Raw genomic sequence first — 19,984 nt, 5'->3', positions numbered from 1 at the left:
GAACAAAATACAATGGTCTTGTATTATATCTTGGTTATTTACTACCAAAGATTATTAGGAGCATATATTCCCAGCTAGTTTACCACAAGGCATCTGTTTTCTTTGTGGTATCATCTGGCAATGGATAATTTTTACTAAAAAAAGAAATTCACCTAAAATTGACATATAAAGAATAAATGTCAGGACAAGATGGTGATTTTGATAAATAACCAACAATACACATTTATTTTCAAACTGATCTAAAAGAGAGTGGGTTAAAAAATGATTTGTGACAGAACAATGAAAGTAGGAAGTGCAATCATTTGAATTTTGATAAAATAGATATTCCCTACCTAAGTATTCAATGAATACTCTGTGAAGTAGGATGTGGAGCCTTTGCACTCCTGAGGGTGAAACAGAGGGATATTTTACAATGCCTGGAGGTCCTGCTTCTGCATTCACCTATATAGGGTATTCTTGGAAGTAGGGTTTTCCTTGAGTTAGAAAATTCACACTGATTGATTAATCTTCTGTGTTTTATTTTTTAGCACTAACTCCTATGGGTAAGTTCTTTATTCTCAACTGTGAAATTTTACATTGTTTATAGGTATTTTCTGGACTTGCTGTTTCTACTCCCAAAATAGAGACTTGTGTTTCTAAGGTTATTTTAAATGTTCCCATCCTCGAGAATCTTCCAATATTTTAAATTACTACTTTTAGAGATACTGCTGCAGAGGAGATGAAGTTCATAGAAAAGGATGCCATAATCTCTGGCCATCTTCTAGGCTCTGAAAAACAATCTCCTTTCTGACTCCCAGCAAAATATAATGAAAGAAAGATTGGTTCCTAAATTCTGTTGAGTTCTTTGCTGGTAATTGAGAACTCTTTTTTAGTTATAAGTGAAGGCTCACTGAATCATACTAATAGAAAAAGTAGTTAAGAACAAAACTTTATTTTTTCTTGGCTTCTAAGTAACTTTACTTTTGAGGAATAGTAGGCATTGAGCACCTACTATATACTGTATACTCTGCTAGGCATTTTCAAAAACAGTATCTCATTTTTACCATAGCCTGCCTGGTAGCTATTGTTATTCCCCACTTTACAGATCAGTAAATTGGCTCAGACACTTGACCAAGATTAAGGAGTTGGTAAGAAGCAGTGTCAGGATCTAAACCTAGGACTTCCCATCTCCAAAGTACATACTCTTCCCACACCAACACATTGCCTTCTTTACTGAACCACAAATGCCTTTTTGGTGATTAGTCCTGAAACCATATCTATAAATAAAATGTTTGTTAATATAAAGGTACTTCCACTAGTGAAGCTATATAATTAAATGTACACAGAAGAACCATTTTAAAAATAAAAGACATCCCATTTAAATCAATGTTGGGCTTTTAACTGTCTTCTAAATTCAGATTTCTTATTAGGATTGTGTAATGCCTCAGCTCTTCAAGACAATCATATGAAACAGAATAATAATTCTTAAAACTCTGTAAATATACAACCATAAGAAGCAAGTAAAACTTAAATTTAGTAAGATACAGTTCAAGAATCTCAAACACTGTAAATACCGACAAACACAAAATATGCCTTTATATTCAGTCTTTCTTCTTTTTCAGTTCACACTAGAAGGAGAGTGGGTTTGTGAGTGGCAGTGGGGAGTTGGAGGAGGTGAAGTTAAAAGGGACAATTGTTTTCTTTGGATTTATAGTACAAGAAACAATATGCATTCAAACAATCATGACATATCTACATTCTTCATATGCCCTCCCCACATGGGGAAGGTGATAAGTGTATGTTTTCCTTACAAAACGAAAGAGGGCTTTTGAGAAGGGATCATAGGCCAAGTCCCTCCCTGGAGGTGAATTCATTTTTAATGAATATGCTTTTTTTTTTAATTGCCAGAACAAAAATCAGTTCAATCTTTTAAAATGCTTTCTTGTAAAAGATATATTCTTGTTGACAATATTTCAAACATATTCTTCTCAATTGATATTTTTAGCAAAAAGTGATTAAGGTTTAATCCATTGTTCAAAAAAGATTTAAGACAGAACAGTGCATCAAATTCACCACCCTCTCAAGTTAAGTCTCTTTATTTCTCACCTCCACAATCAGCTAATTAAGTATATGATTTTTTTTTAATACTAATTCATGGCCTGAGATCTATAATGAGTCATCTCCTTAATGCTGAACAGATCTTTATGGTCTAGACAGCTCCCTGATAGCCAGTGGATTAAGAACCTAACAGGATTAGTTTTGTTGTTTCCTTTGTTATACAGAAGCTTTTGATCTTGAGTTTAAATAAAAATAATAATAAATAAACATTAAGAAAATAAAAATTAAAAAATTTAATGTTTATTTATTTTTGAGAGAGAGAAAGACAGAGTGTGAGTGGGGGAGGGGCAGAGACAGAGGGAGACACACAATCTGATGCAGGCTCCAGGCTCTGAGCTGTCAGCACGGAGCCCGACACGGGGCTTGAACCCACAAACCGTGAGATCATGACCTGAGCTGAAGTTGGATGCTTAACCGACTGAGCCATCCAGGCGCCCCTAAAATAAAAGTTTTTTAAAAGAACCCAATAGGATTAGTTTCCTAATAAAGGCCATAGTCTAGTTGCTGCATTATTTTAAGTATTGCATAATTAGAATTATTACTATGATCGCTAATTCATCTTTCAGCTTTAACAAAAATTAATCCAGTTTAAAATCTTTAAGCAGCCTGAATACAATACAATGACCGCCAAGGTCTTGATTAAATCTTTCCCTTAAAATTAGAATTTTGCTGTACAGGTTACTATCTGCAGTAAACGGACTTTGAGCCAGGACTTACAAATATTTATACTATGGAGATTATGAGATCCAAAGGGAAAAAAAGATGTATGCACTATCTAAAAATTTAAAAGAAGGGAGAGAAGAACTTAGAATTTGGTGGACTAATGATTTGTGGCTTACTTCTGCAATGCTATTAAGTTCAAGATGGAAAATATACAGCAAAAACACTAAACCAAGGATATGAAGATACTATTAGAAATGACTAGAAGTACTTTTCAGTTTAGTGGGAAAAAGAATAAAATTCTTTAAAATTCTGTAAAATTAGGAAAAGTGTAGCTAGAATAGACATTGTTTCATCAAACCCCAGAATATTTACCTTTGATTAACAAAATCCATACAATTTAGGAGATAAAGTTTGCTTAAAATGAGTCCTGCAGTAGTAATATACACAGTACGAAACGTGAAACAAATACTCCCAAGAGATGGTATAAAACTAAAAATATTCCCATATTTGAAAAAACCCAGCTTGTTTAGGAGTACATTCCACAGAATTTGTCAGGTTGGAAGCATCAGTGGAAACACATACTCTTCTCCACACCACACACCACACACCACACCCCCCGCTTCAAAAATAAGTAGCCACTGGTGGTACTGTCAGGTATCAGAATATTGTGAACTCTTTCTCAGTACAAAAATGCTTAGGATATATTACCACTGATTTTCATTAGTAAATTGGAAATGAGTTTGTCTAGAATAAAATGTCGGTACTCATAGCTTATTAAATAAGCACTAGGGAGGAAAAAATACACAGAAGGTTCAGAAAGCATTATTGCAAGATTCTTACTGTTTTTATTTTGGTGCCAGTTGAAAATATCAAACAGAAAGCACTAAACTGCAGCATCCCGTCGGATTTATAGTTACCTTATTACCTAACGTAGGAATGTCTCACTTTTTACAACTTGTTATTCAGTTGCGTGTGGATCAGTATTTCAGACGTCAAACCCTAAACATACCAAAAGGCTGTCTCTGTAACAAAAAAAAAAAAAAAAAAGAGTCAACTTTTAAGTAAGAAATCTTCCGGTGATGCAATTTACCATTCCCCTAAAGTATTTGGTTGGAACTAAGAATGCCTTATCTTGATAGATCAGAGAGAGTTTTTGCCTGTATTATCTCATTTGGTAGTAGTAATAGCCAATACTTACTGCACTACTCACCATGTTCCATGCACTGTACTGAGTGCTTTACTTAGATAATATTATTTAATCCTCATAACACTTTGGTGAAGTAGCTACTACTATTGCTCCCATTTTGCAGATAAGAAAGTAAAGTTTGCCCAAGTTAGTTAGGTATGAAGCCAGGATTTGAAGCAGTCTGTCTGTAAAAGCCATGCTCCTTAAACATTTGTCTAGAATCTTTAAATTACTCTACAAAGTGGGCAGAGCAGTAAGTCTTTAGGGAGTAACTGATTACATTAGGGAGTAGCCCAAATAAACCCAGCTGGCAAGAATACTAAACCCAAGTGTTCTGATTCAGCTTTTAAATTCAGTATCCTTTCTACTGCATTAAATATTTAAATAGGTTTTCTTAAGGCAAGGCATCCCATTGCTTCACAGCAAGAACCCACAGAATTCTTCTTAGTAGCATAGATAATTTTTTTTCTTAATCCGGGGAACCAAATCACTAAAAAAAAGAAGAAAAAAAAAAAGCAGAAGCTAACAAATTCAAGTTTATTAGATCTCACAGAAATTGAGAAACAGCAGAGCTAACTGACCTATACTTGGAAAAAGGGACCAGAAACTCGTGAGTTTGCAGGTATCATAAGAAGCAGTCTAAAGTATCGGTTAAGACTGAACTCTGGAGTCTGACTCTTCAGGCTCAAATCCCAGATCCACCACTTACTAATTCTATGACCATATTCACATTCATTTAAGCTTTTTGTACCTCAAGTTTCTTCATCTGTAAAATGGGGATAATAAAATGCCCTATATGGTTGTTGTGAGGATTAAATGAGTTAATAGTTCATATAAAATGCTCAGAACACTGAGTGCCTGATGTACGGTGAGCACCCAATAATTATCAGCTAGTACTATTATTACTTTTGAATAATGAGATATCCTTATAGTCAATATGCAGTGCATATTTAGAGTTTTTTTTCTATTTTAAGAAACAATTATTGCTTATTTCCAAACTTTTTTCTACAAATAAATTCCATTTCTTTTCAGAATACATTCTCCTCTAGCTATTAAGCATTAATCATTAGCCATAATATACTGAACAAATGCCAGCCAGTTCATTTATAGTACATTTTAGCTCTTCTTTGATTAATATTCCAGTTTATTGAAGAGAGTCTGGAATATTACCAATACTTACACAATTTTAAGTGCAGAGTTCCACCATTTTCTACTTCCAGGAAATCTCAAGTTATCTCCGGTTTGTCATCTTTCAGACAAAAAATAAAGAAACGAATATCAGGGGGAAAGTAGGAATAAAGAGAAAGTACCTGATATCTGAAATGTGCACTTTTGTTGTGTGCTCAGTTATATTTCCAGGTTACACGGATGCACAAGTTGCAAAAAAATCAGATTTCAAGGCCCAGATTCTAAAAAATGAAGGCACTACAAAGACTGAGAACAGCCAAGAAGAAAACAAGAAAACATTAAAGAAGAAAATCTTATTTACAGATTCTGATGAATCCTTGACCTTAAGGCACAAAACAGAGTCAAAAAGCAAAGCAAAAGGCATTGAGTTGGAGGACGGTGAGATAGGTATGGAGGTTGAGAAAAAGGAAAGTGACACCATGATGCTGGGAGAAGAAGACCAAATAAAGGGGCGTGACATAGGAATACCAATAGGAGAGGAAGCCCAAGTAAAGAGAAGTGAATCCAGAATACCACAAGAACAGGAAGCCCAAGTAAAGATGAATGACACTGGGACACCACAGGGACAGGGGTTTCAAATAAAGCAGAGTGAGTTAAGAACACAAGAAGGACAGGGGTCTCAAGTAGAGAAGAGTGAGTCCAAAATACCACAAGAGCAGGAGTCTCAAGTAGAGAAGAGTGAGTCTGAAATACCACAAACACAGGGCTCCCAAATAGAGAAGAGTGACACCAGAATACCACAAAGACAGGAGTCCCAAGTAAAGAAGAGTGAGTCTAGAATGCCACAAGCACAAGGGTCCCAAGTAAAAAAAGAGAGTTCTGAGAACAAAGGAAAGCAGGACAAAGACAAGGGAGATGCAAGGAAGAAGAAAGATACAGGAGAAAATGATACTATGAAGAAAAGTGATGAAGAAAAGCCCAAAGTTAAAGGAAAGAAAGAATTAGAAGTCAAGGGTAAAAAAACAGAAGGTTCAGTAAGGGGCAAAGTCAACTGATTATTATGATTCCCATCCTCCAAATACAAGTCATAACCCAGTTATTGCCTAAATGGATCATAATTACAGAATCCCTTTAATTTATACATCCACAGAGTGTCTACTGTAGTTCTTTCACCATTTTTAGTCCTCTCAGCCACAAATCTCAGCTTCCAATTGTTTGTTTTCTAAGTTGATAATTATGACTTAATCAAGAAAGACTGGATACTTTCTGAAATAAACATTTTGACTAAAGAAATGTATAATTTTCTTTGACAACTATTACATTAATTCAGCCTAACCAATCAACCAACCAGGGCTTCTCATAAAACACTTTTTTTTATTTTTTAAAAAAAATTTTTTATTAACATTTATTTATTTTTGAGACAGAGAGACAGAGCATGAACAGGGGAGGGGCAGAGAGAGAGAGAGACACAGAATGTGAAACGGGCTCCAGGCTCTGAGCTGTCAGCACAGAGCCTGACGCGGGGCTCGAACTCACGGACTGTGAGATCATGACCTGAGCCGAAGTCGAACGCCCAACCGACTGAGCCACGCAGGCGCCCCAAAACATTTTGATTAAAGAAATGTATAATCTCCTTTGACAACTACTACATTAACTTAGTGATAGACTAACCAATCAATGCTCCTGATGGTAGGCTGAATGTTCACGAGCACTCTTCCAGCAGTAATGGGTACATAAAAATATAAGTCAAGCTCCTTTGCAATCAAGTAGGGTTTAACACATACAGTGATACAATATATGTATACATGACAATTTTTTAAAAGTAAAATCTGAGTGTCGAAATGTAGTTTAGAGGGATAGTATAATACAAGTTAGCAACCTGTTGGAATGAGAAGATTAAGGGGATAACAGCTTCATGGAGAAAGGAATGGTGGTAGATAGGTCTCAAAAGATGGATAAGATGTTGCTACACTGAGTGAGGTAGGAAGAGTACAAAAAAAGGCAAAGGGATTCAAAACTGCCACACCACACTCTAGGAGAAGTAGGCAATTATGTGACATAGGCTCATGAGAAGCATTCTAGAGTACTATTTTGAAAAGGAGGGTTAGAGAAGATACTGAAGAATATGAAAAACAAACCAGGAATTTATATTTTACTCATCAGGCAACTGGAAGCCTTCTGGGGTATTTGGGAAGTACAGTTAGGTGAATAAGGTTGCATTACCAATGTGTTAATCTCGTGATTGCACAAAATACACTGAAGAGGAGCAATGCCATAGGTAGCAAATCTAGTAAAGAGGTGTTTGGAGTAATAAGTGATGGAAACAGAATAAATAGAAGGGGTAGATATGAACTGTTTTTTCAAAGAAGAAATCATTACCTCATGATGACTAACCAAATATGAGCAAGGAAAAGAAATAAAAACAACTGATGACTCCCTAACTCTTGAAACTGGACGAGAGAAAATCAATAACTAGGACCTAGTGTGTGGCACAGGGAGGGAAAAACAAATTGCTGAGTTTAAGGGAACAAACTAACACTTGTCGTTTGATAGGGGATCTGAAGTCAATCCAGTAGAGATAATGTGAAGCCACAGAGTAAATGAGTTCCCCAAAAAAGAAAGTACAAAGCTAGCAAAAGCACAGGTCCAAGAACTGGGCCTGTTAGATATAATAGGTTGAAGAAAAAAATTAAGGTATGGGAAGATGTAAGGAATACCTGTAGAACAAATGTTCTGATAATTAAAGAAGATGAGAATTTAGAGAAAGGGTGTTTAAAGGATAGCCAAGATTTCAAGGAGAGAAAGGACAGAAAAAGACCACTGTGGCTGCTATCTGGAGGTGACTGATGAACTTCCAAAGAGAGGCAACCAGGGGAAGGAATGGAAGAAGGCAGAAAATAGAAACACAAGCAAGTAGCTGCAGGATATGCCTGTCAATAAAACCAATTTTAGTCTGCTTTTTAAGTATTGTTTTTAGGAATTTCATCTTTATAGTACTCTATTCTGTGCTAGTTGGCCCATAGTCTGAATATTACATTGAGTTCTGTCAGAGGATGTGGATCAAGTACAGGGCCTTCAGAAGAGAAGGGCTATGATGCAAAGGGATTCAAATCCTTTCAAGTGAGCAGTTTTACCTAGTGCAGAAAACACAGAAGAACACAATGAGAATTATCTTCATATACTAGATTATGATTATAGATTAGATTAGAATTTTTGTATGGCTCCCAAGAAAATAAGGAAATAAGAATAGAAGAAATAAGAAATTAAGGAAATAAGAAAATAAGGAATTTAAATAAGAGTAGAAGGATCCAAGTAACAAATCTGTATCTCAGTATAAGGGCAAGTGGGATGCCTAAAAGTGCTGGAGGGAGAGCTTAAGATTGCAATAATCACTGGGTGGAAATGCTGCAGAGGAGATTTTTAGGAATCAGCTGGGTAGTTGGAGCAGGTAATCTTTATGGTTCCTTTAAAATATAAGCCCATAATTCAAAGTATAAAATTCTTTTGGACTAACTAGATGTCTTCCAATGAACCTTTCACACTAATCTAATATGCTAGGATTCTTTAAAGAGGTTTCCTCCTCTCTCTCTCTCTCTCTCTCTCTCTCTCTCTCTCTCACACACACACACACACACAAAGAGAAATCAGACTTTAGTCCCTGCTGCACAAAGTATAAAACATTTCATAAATATACCTAACCACAAGCTAAAGAAAGCAGTTCCATAACTTCTAGCACAATCCAAACCACTACACGGATCTCTACTGTGTGCCCAGAGTCCTGCCACAGGTCTAGAAGCCTAAGTCAATTTTAGAAGTCACAAAACCCTGAGGCCTTTGATGAACCACACAGATTTAGCAAAACTGAACTGAAAAAAAAAGGAGGGGAGAGACGGGAGGACAAATATGAACATGAGATTTTTATATTGTAAATTACTTCTATGTCTCTGGAATATACACATTACAGATTTTATCAGTATTAGTTGACATATCTCTTACATATATTATGCTGTTACCAGGGGAAAATGTGACCAGAAGGCTTTTCATATAGTTAAAAATATTTAGGTTTTCATGATCCTATATAATTTTCTACAGCTCTCTCTGGTCCATCTGGCAGCAAGCCATTAGGTTTTAGAGCTATAACAAAAGCAGCTTTTCTCAGATTTCTGCTAAAAAGCACAGATCCTATCAAGGCAACTACTGAAAAGCAGTAAGACTTTAGCGAACATGCTTATTAGCTGGCTACATATCTGAATGTATACCCCACTGAACAAAGGATTCAGAAGAGACGGATCCATTGAATCTTCCCTGTATCTTCTCCATAACATCTAACTTGCAGTCAAAACATTTTCATTCCCACCAAGTCTTGAAGGCAAATAAATCACATAATAGGAAACACCAACTATCATAACCATATATGCTATTCTCTAAAGGCCATCAAAAAGCAGGCCAGTTAAAAACAATTGCTAAATTTCCCTTAAAGAAACAGGCATGGAAATCTTAAAGGATCCCAGAAAAAGGAAGGGGAGCTATCAAAACAATACCATGTTTACCAAAATAATGCAAATACTAGGAAAATGAATAAATATATGCAATTTTCAGAAATTTGGATATAAAGATAGTCAAGTGGGACTTAAAAAAATCAACGGTAAATTTTGTTTCACACATAAGCTAATATAAACATCACCTCCCCTGTTCACAGGGGAGGCCCTGTTTAGATCTTAAAAGTTCTCATCACAAGGAAAAAATCTTTAACTATCTGAGATGACAGATGTTAACTAAACTTATTCTTGTAATCATTTCACAATATGTACATATATCATTAGGTTGTACACCTTAAACGTACATAATGTTGTATGACAGTTACATCTCCACAAAACTGGGGGGAAGGCAAAGGAATCAAGTCTTACACCTCAAATATGTGCAGTTTTTATTGTCAGTTTTACCTGAATAAAGACAGAAAGAAAAAAGAATGAATGGAAGTCTTACCATAAGTCATTTTACGTGTGGGAAAAAGCATATGAAAAGCAGGAAAATGACTTTAGAGATAACAAAGCTGAAGAAATGCCAAGATAGGGGTGCCTGGGTGGCTGAGTCCATTGGGTGTCCAACTCTTGATTTCGGCTCATGTTCGTGGGAGCAAGCCCTTGGTTAGGCTCTGCACTAACAACATGGAGCCTGCCTAGGATTCTCTCTCCCTCTTTCTCTCCCCCACTCCTCTGCTCACACATGCTCTCTCTCAAAATAAAACAAACATTTGAAAACACCATAAAATTAGTCATAATTATATTTAATTACACTTAAATACATTTAATTATATTTATTTTGACTTATTCATATATTTACTCATCTATTTGCTCACTATTTCTCCTTGTATCTTAATCCTTGCTTTGTGGATTGATTTCCTTCTTCTAGACATGCATCCTTTATGTTTTTTATCCAGGTCTATGAATAATAAACTCCTTTGACTTTTTATGAAAAATTTTTCAACTTCACTTTCATTATCAAATAATATCTTTGCTGACTAAGGAATTCTGGGTTGGCAATTTATTTTCTCTAAGCTAATTGAAGTTACTATCCATTGTCTTTTGGCCTTTGTTTTTGCTCTTTACAAATCCTCTAAATACCCAGTTTGGAAGTTACTTTGGCATTTTCTGACTGCTGACATTTAGAATTTTCTCTTTGTTTCGGTGTTCCAGTTTCACTACTATGTATGCAGTACATTCTCATTATTCCTGCTTTGAAAGTACTCATCTGAAACCTTCAGAGTCATGTCTTTTATCAATTTTGAAAAATTCTTGGACATCGTCTCTTTGAACTTTTGTTTTCCTCCATGCTTTCTACATTCTCCTTCTGGAACCCATATTAAATGGATTTTGGACCTTCTCATTCAAATCTCTTTCTGTTAACCTTGCTCTCATATTTTAAAACTCTCTCCGTAATGAAATATAGGTCCTTTCCTCAGGTCTGCCTTGCAGTTCATTATTTGTCTCTTCAGTATCTATGTTCTGAGCAGCTCATTGAGTTTTTAGTCACTTAGTAACATTTATCATTTCTAGAAGTCCCATTTAATCCTCCTAATGGTTTATCCGTGTGTGTGTCTTGGACTTTTTTATGGTTTTTATTCTCTTAATTCTCTTCATGATTGTGCTATAGTAAATATTGGTAAACTTTTTCTGTAAATGGTTAGATAATAAATAATTTTCAGCTTTGCAAGCCGTACACTCTCTATCTCAACTACTAAACTTTATAGTTATAATGCAAACGTAGCTATAGGCAACATATAAACCACTGGGCATGGCTGGATTTTGCCTGTGGTGGGCTGCATTTGACCCATGGGCCAGAGTTTGCCAACTCTTACTCTATTATCTCAAATTCATAAAGTACTGATCATCCTTTCCAATCCTAGTTTGCTGTCAGCAACTTTGTCAAATGCTATTTCTACATCCTATTGAGTACCATAAAAATTTCCTTTTATTTTGTTGATATTAAGAATTACATTAGTTGATATGATTTTAAATGTCACACCAACTTTGTATGACTGGCTCATAGTGTAGTAAACTCTTCATGTATTGCTGGATTCAAAAATATTTTATTAAGGAATTTTCCATCTAGGTTCATAAAGGGATATTGGTCTAATTTACTTCTCTTATAATTAGTCTTTCTTTGGTGTTGGTAATGTTGACCTAGTAAAATTAGTAGGAAGATGTTCAGTCTTCTATTTTCTGATAAAGTTTTTATAGAATTGGTATTATTTCTTCTTCAAATATTTAACAGAATTCATAGTGAATCTATGTGGATCCAAAGTTTTCTTTGTTGAAAGGGAACATTTTCAGTTGGGAATGCAATTTGAATCAGGACTACAGAAATACTCAAATTTGTGTCTTTCAAGGGACACGTCCATTTCATTTTAGTCGTCAGGTTTATTGGCCTAAAGTTATTCATAATACCTCCCTATCTAAAGGATCTGTAGTGACTGCCCCTTTTCATTCCTGATATTGGTAACTGTGTCATGTCTTTTCTCAATAATCTAACTCTAGAGGTTTATCAATTGAATTAATATTTTTAAATAGCTTTTGATTACATTAGTTTTGTTTCATTAATTTCTGCTCTTTTGTTAGTCCTTCTTTCTGCCTATTTTGGGTTTATTTACTAGTTTCATAAATTTGCTAGTTTCATAAATTTAAATCATTGGTTTTGACTTTATTCTTTGCTAAAGTAAAAAGTTAAGGTTATAAATGTCCCTCAACACTGCTTTAGCTGCATACCAAATATTTTGATATGTTGTATTTTCATTTCTATTTAAAATATTTTTTAATTTTTCTTTATTAATTTATTTTTTATTTCTTCTTTAACTTATGGGTTCCCAGTATTTGGGGTTTTTTTTTCCCAGATATATTTCTGTTATTGATTAGTAACTTAAAACTGTTGTTACATTTACAACATACACACAATTTCAGTCTTCTTAAATTTACTGAGACTTGTTTTATGGCCAATCTTATATAGTTGATCTTAGTGAATGCACTTAGTGAATCTTAGTGTTAAGTGGATTTTCTATAAATGTCAATTAGGACTCAGTTGACTGATAACATTGTTCTTCTATATCCTTATTAATTTTCTGCCTATTTATCAATTAATGTTAGAGGAGTGATGAAATACCCCATCTAAAATTTTAATTTGTTTATTTCTCCCTTTGATTTGTTAGTTTTGGATATACACACATCTGCTATTGGTATCTCTTCTTGATTTTTACCACTTTATCACTAGAAATTGTCCCTGTTTAACTCTGGTAATATTCCTTGTTGTGATTTCTAGTTTGATATTAATGTAGCTACTCCAACTTTATGATTAGTTTTTTCATGGTGTATCTTTTTCTGTCATTTTAATCTGTCTGTATCTTTATAATAAAGGATTATTTTCCTTAATGAGCATATAGTTGGTCTTACTTTTTTTTAACCTACAGTCTCTGTCTTTCAAATGGAGTGTTTATGCCATTCGTATATAATGTGATTATTGATATGCTGGGATCATGTCTACCATTTCAGTATTTGCTTTCTATTTACCCATCTGCTCTTTGGGCCTATGTCCTCTTTTCCTGCTTCATTCCAGATTAATTGGATACTACTTAATGTTTCCAGTGTGTCTCAACTATTTACCTACTATTAATCTTTTTCTTGGTGTATGCTACAGGATTTAATATATATGTGTGTGTATGTTTGTGTATTCATGTGTGTAAGTGTGTGTCTTTAATTTACTATGGTCTACCCTCAATGATATATCACTTTATATATAATGTAAGAACCTTAACTATATTTCCATTTTCCCATTCCTATCTTTTGTGACATTTTTATTATATATTTCACTTCCACATGTATTTTAAACCGCATGATACATTATTACTATTTTGTTAGTCAATTATTTTATTTAAAAAATTTTTAAGAGAAAACAAGATATAGATATATAGAGAGATATGTATACACACACACACATATTAACCAATTCTGGAATTCCTCTTTCTGCTGTGTGGTTCTTTTTTCTTAGTTTTTTAAAATATTTATTCATTTTTGGGAGGGAGAAAGACACAGCACGAGGAGGGGAAAGGTAGAGAGAGAGGGAGACACAGAATCCCAAGCAGGCGCCAGGCTCTGAGCTGTCAGCACAGAGCCCGACACAAGGCTCAAACTCATATAAGCCATAAGATCATGACCTGAGCCGAAGTCAGACACAGCTGACTGAGCCACCCAGGTGCCCCATCTGCTGTGTGATTCTTAATTTAAATCTAGTATAAATTTTTGTTTTCACTTTGGAACTTCTTTATTATGTTCTACATGAAAGTTTGCTGTACACAAATTCACCTTTTACCAATTACAAAAAAATCCATTTCACCTTCAGATTTTGTTTTTTTTTTTAATTTTTAATGTTTATTTTTGAGAGAGAGAGACACAGCATGAGCAGGGGAGGGGAAATAGAGAGGGAGACACAGAATCTGAAGCAGGCTCCAGGCTCTGTGCTGACAGCTCAGACATGGGGCTTGAACTCACAAACTGTGAGATCATCACCTGAGTTGAAGTCGGACACTTAACCGACTGAGCCACCCAGGTGCCCCACACCTTCCGTTTTGAAAGATATTGTTTCTGAGTATAGAATTCTAAGTTGACTTCTTTCCCAGTACTTTAAAGATGCTATTCCACTGACTTTGGCTTTAGAAGATTCTGACAAGATATCTATGACAGTATTTATGTTTGTTCTTCTGTGTGCAATGTGACTTTTTTCCTCAGACTGCTTTAAAGATTTTGTCTTTATTGCTGAATTTATTACGTACCTTGGTGTAGCTTTCTTCATATCCTTCTCCTTGAGATTTATTGAGCATCATGGACCTATGAGTTTAGTTTTCTACAAATCTGAAAAATCTCTTGACCATTATTTCTTTAAGTATTTTTTTTCTGTCTCCACCTCCATTCCCTATCATTTCTGGAATTGTGGAATTACAAATCTAGAATAACACATAAATTAGACTGTTGAATACTGTCCCAAAGATCACTAAGACTGTTCAATTTTTTTCCTCTTTGTGCTTGTATTGCATATTATCTATTGTAATGTCTTCAAGTTCACTGACCTTTTCTGTTGTTCTGCCTAATTGCTATTAATCCTACCCATTACTTTTTACCTTATATATATACTTTTTTATCACTAAAAGTTGCATCGGGTTTTTTTTAACTTTTAATTTCTCTCCTCACAATGTTCACATTTTTCTTTAAATAATATATAATAGATGTTTTAATGTCTTCTTTGCTTACTTTCTTTGTTTCATTAAACTCCATGTTGCCTGTTGTCCAATGACTGATAACACTGATTTATTTTGTCCAGTTGACTAGTTGTTTACTGTGGAAAAGAAAATCCAATCTGTTACTCCATCATGGCTCAAAGCAGAAATCTTTCATTATCATTTTTATATGCATTTCTGTGACTGCTACATTTTCATGTTTATTAGCTATTTGGATAGGCTCTTTTAAAAATGGTTCAAGCATCTTGGCCATTATTAGTGGGCTGTCTCTTTTACTTACTGACGGTGAATATTGTTCATATAGCTAATTAAGTATCTTATTTCATTTATATGTGATGTATGTGTTTTCTCCAACTCTCTGGCTTACTTTTTCAATCATTTAATGATTTCCTTTGATAAATACAAATTCTTCATTTTAACATGATCCCTATCTTTTCTTATTATTAATGTTTTTTGTGTAATATTCAAGAAAGATATTCCTACCCTTAGTCCATGAAGATCTGCTCATACACTATTTTCAAGAAGCTATATTGTCTTATCTTCAATACATTTAGATCTATAATCCAACTAGAATTTTTTTTCTCCCAGATATCCAGTTAACCCAACATCATTTGAAAAGACTTTTCTAACCCATAGTTCTGTATTGCACCATTTGTTACAAATCAATTGTGGGTCTACTGCAGGGCTTTTCTGTTCCATTGATCAATAAATTTTTACCTTTGCACCAACATCACACTTTTTTTACAGCCGTTTTGAAATGTGCCCAGCCATTATGTGAAAGAGACTAATTTCTTAATTTTAAAGCATTGACCTAAAGTGCATGTGCCTGTTGGATATTCTCTGGGGATGGACACTGCTGACTACCATCTTCCTATTCTCCTCCCATCTTGCTAAAGTCAGTGGGTACCATCTTCTTCCCATTTTTTCCTTTTCTTTTTTTCTATTTCTTTCTTCTTTTTTTTTTGTTTATTTGTTTTTGAGAGAGAGAGAGAGAGAGAGAGGCAGAGTGTGAGCAGGGGAGGAGCAGAGAGAGAGGGAGACACAGAATCCAAAGCAGGCTCTAAGCTCTGAGCTGTCAGCACAAAGCCCAACGTGGGGCTCGGGGCTCGAACCCACAAACCGTGAGATCATGACCTGAGCTGAAGTCGGACACTTAAATGACTGAGCTATCCAGGCGCCCCTCTTACTTCTTTTTTTAAAAATGTTTACTTGTTTATTTTGAGACAGAGAGCACTTGCACGGGAAAGGGAGGGGCAGAGAGAGACAGAGAGAGAGAGAGAGAGAGAGAAAGAGAATACCCAGCAGGCTCCAGGCTAACCGCCTGGAGCCCCACGTGAGGCTTGATATCAGGAATCATGAGATCATGACCTGAGACGAAATCAAGAGTCTGATGCTTACCAACTAAGCCACCCAGGAGCCCCTTTCTTCTTCTTTTTTTAATCTCTTTTTTCTTTTTTCTTTTTATGACCCTCCCTTGGTCCCTTTTAGCCAATGGACACCATCTTTGCACTCTCCCTCTGGCACACTACAGTGCCAGTATCTACCAGAGGGGAGTTTCTACACACATCTCGTGCTTCAGTTTGTTTTTTACCTAGTGACCCAGGTTTTGCAACTGCTGCCCCGAGGATGCCACCTGCTTGCCTGGCTCTGGAGACCATGGAGGCTTGCTTTCCTGGGTTCCATGAGACTTTAACAATTGGAGAAACAGCTTGAGGCAGACTACCAAGCCCAAGGCACTGCAGAGACAGCAGACTGAAATAATACCCCCAGTCCTTCCGAGAAAGAGCCTTATTTGCTTGTTCAGGAGCTTTGGCCTCAGGGACGTGCTCTAGTTTGATATACTTTAGGAGCCTACAGAGGTGCTCTCAGGGAATGGAGGCCAGTGGATATAATCTTTGTGCTTTCCCTCTGCCTTGCTCCAGCTCACTGGTATCTTACAGAAAGGAGCCTATACCCTTCTCTGGTACCCGGATATTTGCGGCTACAAGGGAACACTTCTACATCACCTGGCTTTGGGGACCAGCAGGGCCCATTCACACAAGTCCCACAGGGTTGTAACCAATGAAGAAAGGGCTCTTAAACAGCTACTACCTCCAAGGCAGAGCAACAAACTCAGGAGCTTCATCTTTCTGTGACAGATTGAGAGGGACAGGATGCTAGTTAAACATATATCTAAGAGCTGACTGTAAACCTTTCCTGAGACTTCAGCAGGTAAGCACTATCTTCAGAGTAGTAGCATCTCTCAGTGGGGAGCTCTATAGATGCCTAGTGTCCCTCTTTTTATATCTGGTGCCCTGGTTTTTGCATCCAGTGCCCAGGGGACACCTGTTTGTCACCTGGCTCTGAGGGCCAAGAGAGCTTGCCTTCCCAGGTCCCATTAGACTGTAACATTCAGAGATAGCTCTTGGTAGGCTATAACCCCAGTGTATTGCACGGACAGCACTGAAACACAACCCCAGCCTTTGTGGGAAAGAGGCCTATTTGCATGTCCTAGAGATTCAGACTTAGGGGTGGACATCACCTCTGGCACACATCTAGAGGCTACAGAGGCACTCTCAGGAAACTTAAGCCAGACAATACCATCTCTGCAGTCTCCTTCTACCTCACTACACCTAACCATTATCTCCTACAAGGGAGCTTATACACTCCTCTAGACCAGTGATTTTCACAACTGCTCTCCAGGGGACACCTCCAGATCACCTGGCTTTGGAAGTCTTGTAGTCCCACAAGACTGTACATAATTGCATTCATTAACAGCTGCTCTGTGAGGGTCTGGCTTCCAATCAGCCTGACTCTAGGTGCTGACTGAGATCCTCCCCTTTGGGACACTGACTACTCTTGGCACACCCTCAATTACTGGGAGTTATTAAAAGTAAAATAGTCTGCTTGGACAATCATAAAGGCTTGAGAGACAACCAAGAGCCAAAGCAGGATGGAGTGATAAGGTTCATCTCCTGCACAAGAGGCAAACCTTTCAAGATTCTGAGAAGTAGCTAATGCCTAGAAACCAACACAGAGAGTCAAAGCAAAATGAAGAAAAAAAGAGGAATATGCTTCAAATGAAAGAAGAAAAAACCTCAGGGGGGAAAAAAGATAAAACCTCAGGAGAAAAAACAATGAAACAGAGACAGATAATTTACTTGATAAAGAGTTCAAAGTAATTCATAAAGATAGTCTCCAACCTTGAGAGAATGAATGAATAAAGTGAAAACTTCAGAGAGAAGGACAGAACTGAAGAACACAATAACTGAACTGAAAAATACACTAGAGGAGTTCAAAAGCAGGTCAGATGAAGCAGAAGAAAGGAGCAGTCAACTCAGAGACAGGGCAGTGGAATTCAACCAATCAGAATAGCAAAAAGAAAAATAAGAATGAAAAAATATATATATTTGGATTTTATTTCTTAATCTAGTCTGAAAATACTTCCATTTAATGGAAATAATCAGACCATTTGCATGCAGTTAAATAGTTAGACCATTTGTTCATATATTTGTACTTTTTAAATCATGTTGCTAACAGTTTACTAATGCTCTGTCTTGTTTCTTTTCTTTTTTGCCTTCTTTTGAAATGATTTGTTTTTATAATTCTATTTTCCTCATCTCATAGCATGTTAGCTACACATTATCTTATAATTCTTTTAGGGATTACCATAGAGATGACAACATTCATCCTTGTCTTATAAAACTTTAATATAAATTACTACATTTAACACTGCAATTTAACAAGATGATTTAAAAGCTATAAGAACCTTTGAGGGGGCGTCTGGGTGGCTCAGTCATTTAAACGTCTGACTTCGGCTCAGGTCACAATCTCGGGGTTCATGGGTTCAAGCCTTGTGCTGGGCTCTGTGCTGGCAGCTCAGAGGCTGGAGCCTGCTTTGGATTCTGTGTCTCCCTCTCTCTCTCTGTCCTTCCCACACTCGTGCTCTCTCTCTCTCTCTCTCTCTCTCTCTCTGTCTCTTCTCTCTCAAAAATAAGTAAACATTAAAAAGAAGAACATTTGAACATTCTTTTCTCTTACGTATCTACGTTCTCGTCATGCTCATTAAAACTGCATTTAGTTTAACCCCTCGATATATCACCATCACCATCATCATCATTTTAGTCAGTCACTATCTGCTTAAGTTCAGCCACATATTACTTTTCTGTTACCTTCATTCCATTCTGTATTTCCATCCTTCCATCAGACATTTTTACTTTTATTACCTCAACATTTCCTTTAGTGTTTTCCCCAATATCACTCTCATCCTTCTATGACTAAAATTTCCTATTTGTTACATGACTTTGCCACACCCCATGTGTCTCCTATACTCTTTTCTGAGGTCTCTTGTGTCTTACACTTGTCACTTGCAGACATTCATATCCCAGTGATACTTAGGTTCCCTGCCCCATAGCCCTCCCACATGTGATTCACAACCAGGCAGCTTCTCCAAAGCCAGAATCTATCATTCCAGTCAGTCAACAGTGAGTCTTAACAATGTAACATTATCAAGTGACTACACTGTTGCACTGTCCATGTTCTTTTGCCAGAAGCAAGTTCCAGGTTCTTCCCTCACTCAAGGGGAGGGCACTTAACAATGAATGGGTGACTGCTTAGGGGTCATCACAGAATTCTGCCTATCACAGGAAGGAAAAGGAGGTGAAGTATTAAGTGGAAGAATAGGAAGGCCTCATCTTTCAGAGTTTAAAGTTAGTAGATACGATATAAAACTACAGTCGGGGTGCCTGGATGACTCAGTCGATTGGGCATCTGACTTCAGCTCAGGTCATGATCTCACGTTCATGGGTTCAAGCCCTGCATCAGGCTCTGTGCTGACAGCTAGGAGCCTGGAGCCTGCTTCAGATTCTGTGTATCCCTCACTCTCTGCCCCTCCCCTGCTTGTACTCTGTCTCTCTCACTCTCAAAAATAAACATTTTAAAAAATAAAAAATCAAAAACCTAAAGTCAAGAAATCACATTTTAAAAAAGCTATTTACTGCAGAAAGAGCCTACATTTAAATATGAAATAGATATAATTCAGGAGAACAAATCTGATTGCAAATGGCTGAGGTGAGGAACAGATGTTTTTTGTTATAAGCATGCCACATTAGTGTTTTAAAATGTAGGTTTTATTATTATTCATGAATGGT

General features: G+C 36.3%; 1 protein-coding gene across 1 annotated transcript in view; it reads left to right on the top strand.

Annotated features, from left to right (window-relative positions):
* The window catches only part of LOC132666288 (uncharacterized), a 175,568-nt gene that overhangs the window by 41,402 nt on the left and 114,182 nt on the right, over nucleotides 1–19,984 (top strand). The window contains exon 11 of the mRNA XM_078446785.2: nucleotides 528–542. Coding sequence (XP_078302911.2) covers nucleotides 528–542 — 15 coding nt within the window. The remainder of the gene's footprint in view (nucleotides 1–527; nucleotides 543–19,984) is intronic.

Source organism: Panthera onca, chromosome B2, assembly GCF_046562875.1.
Source record: "Panthera onca isolate mPanOnc1 chromosome B2, mPanOnc1 haplotype 2, whole genome shotgun sequence".
Classification (NCBI taxonomy): domain Eukaryota; kingdom Metazoa; phylum Chordata; class Mammalia; order Carnivora; family Felidae; genus Panthera; species Panthera onca.
Note: the sequence above shows the minus strand (reverse complement) of the source record. Positions and strands in the feature narration are given on the sequence as shown.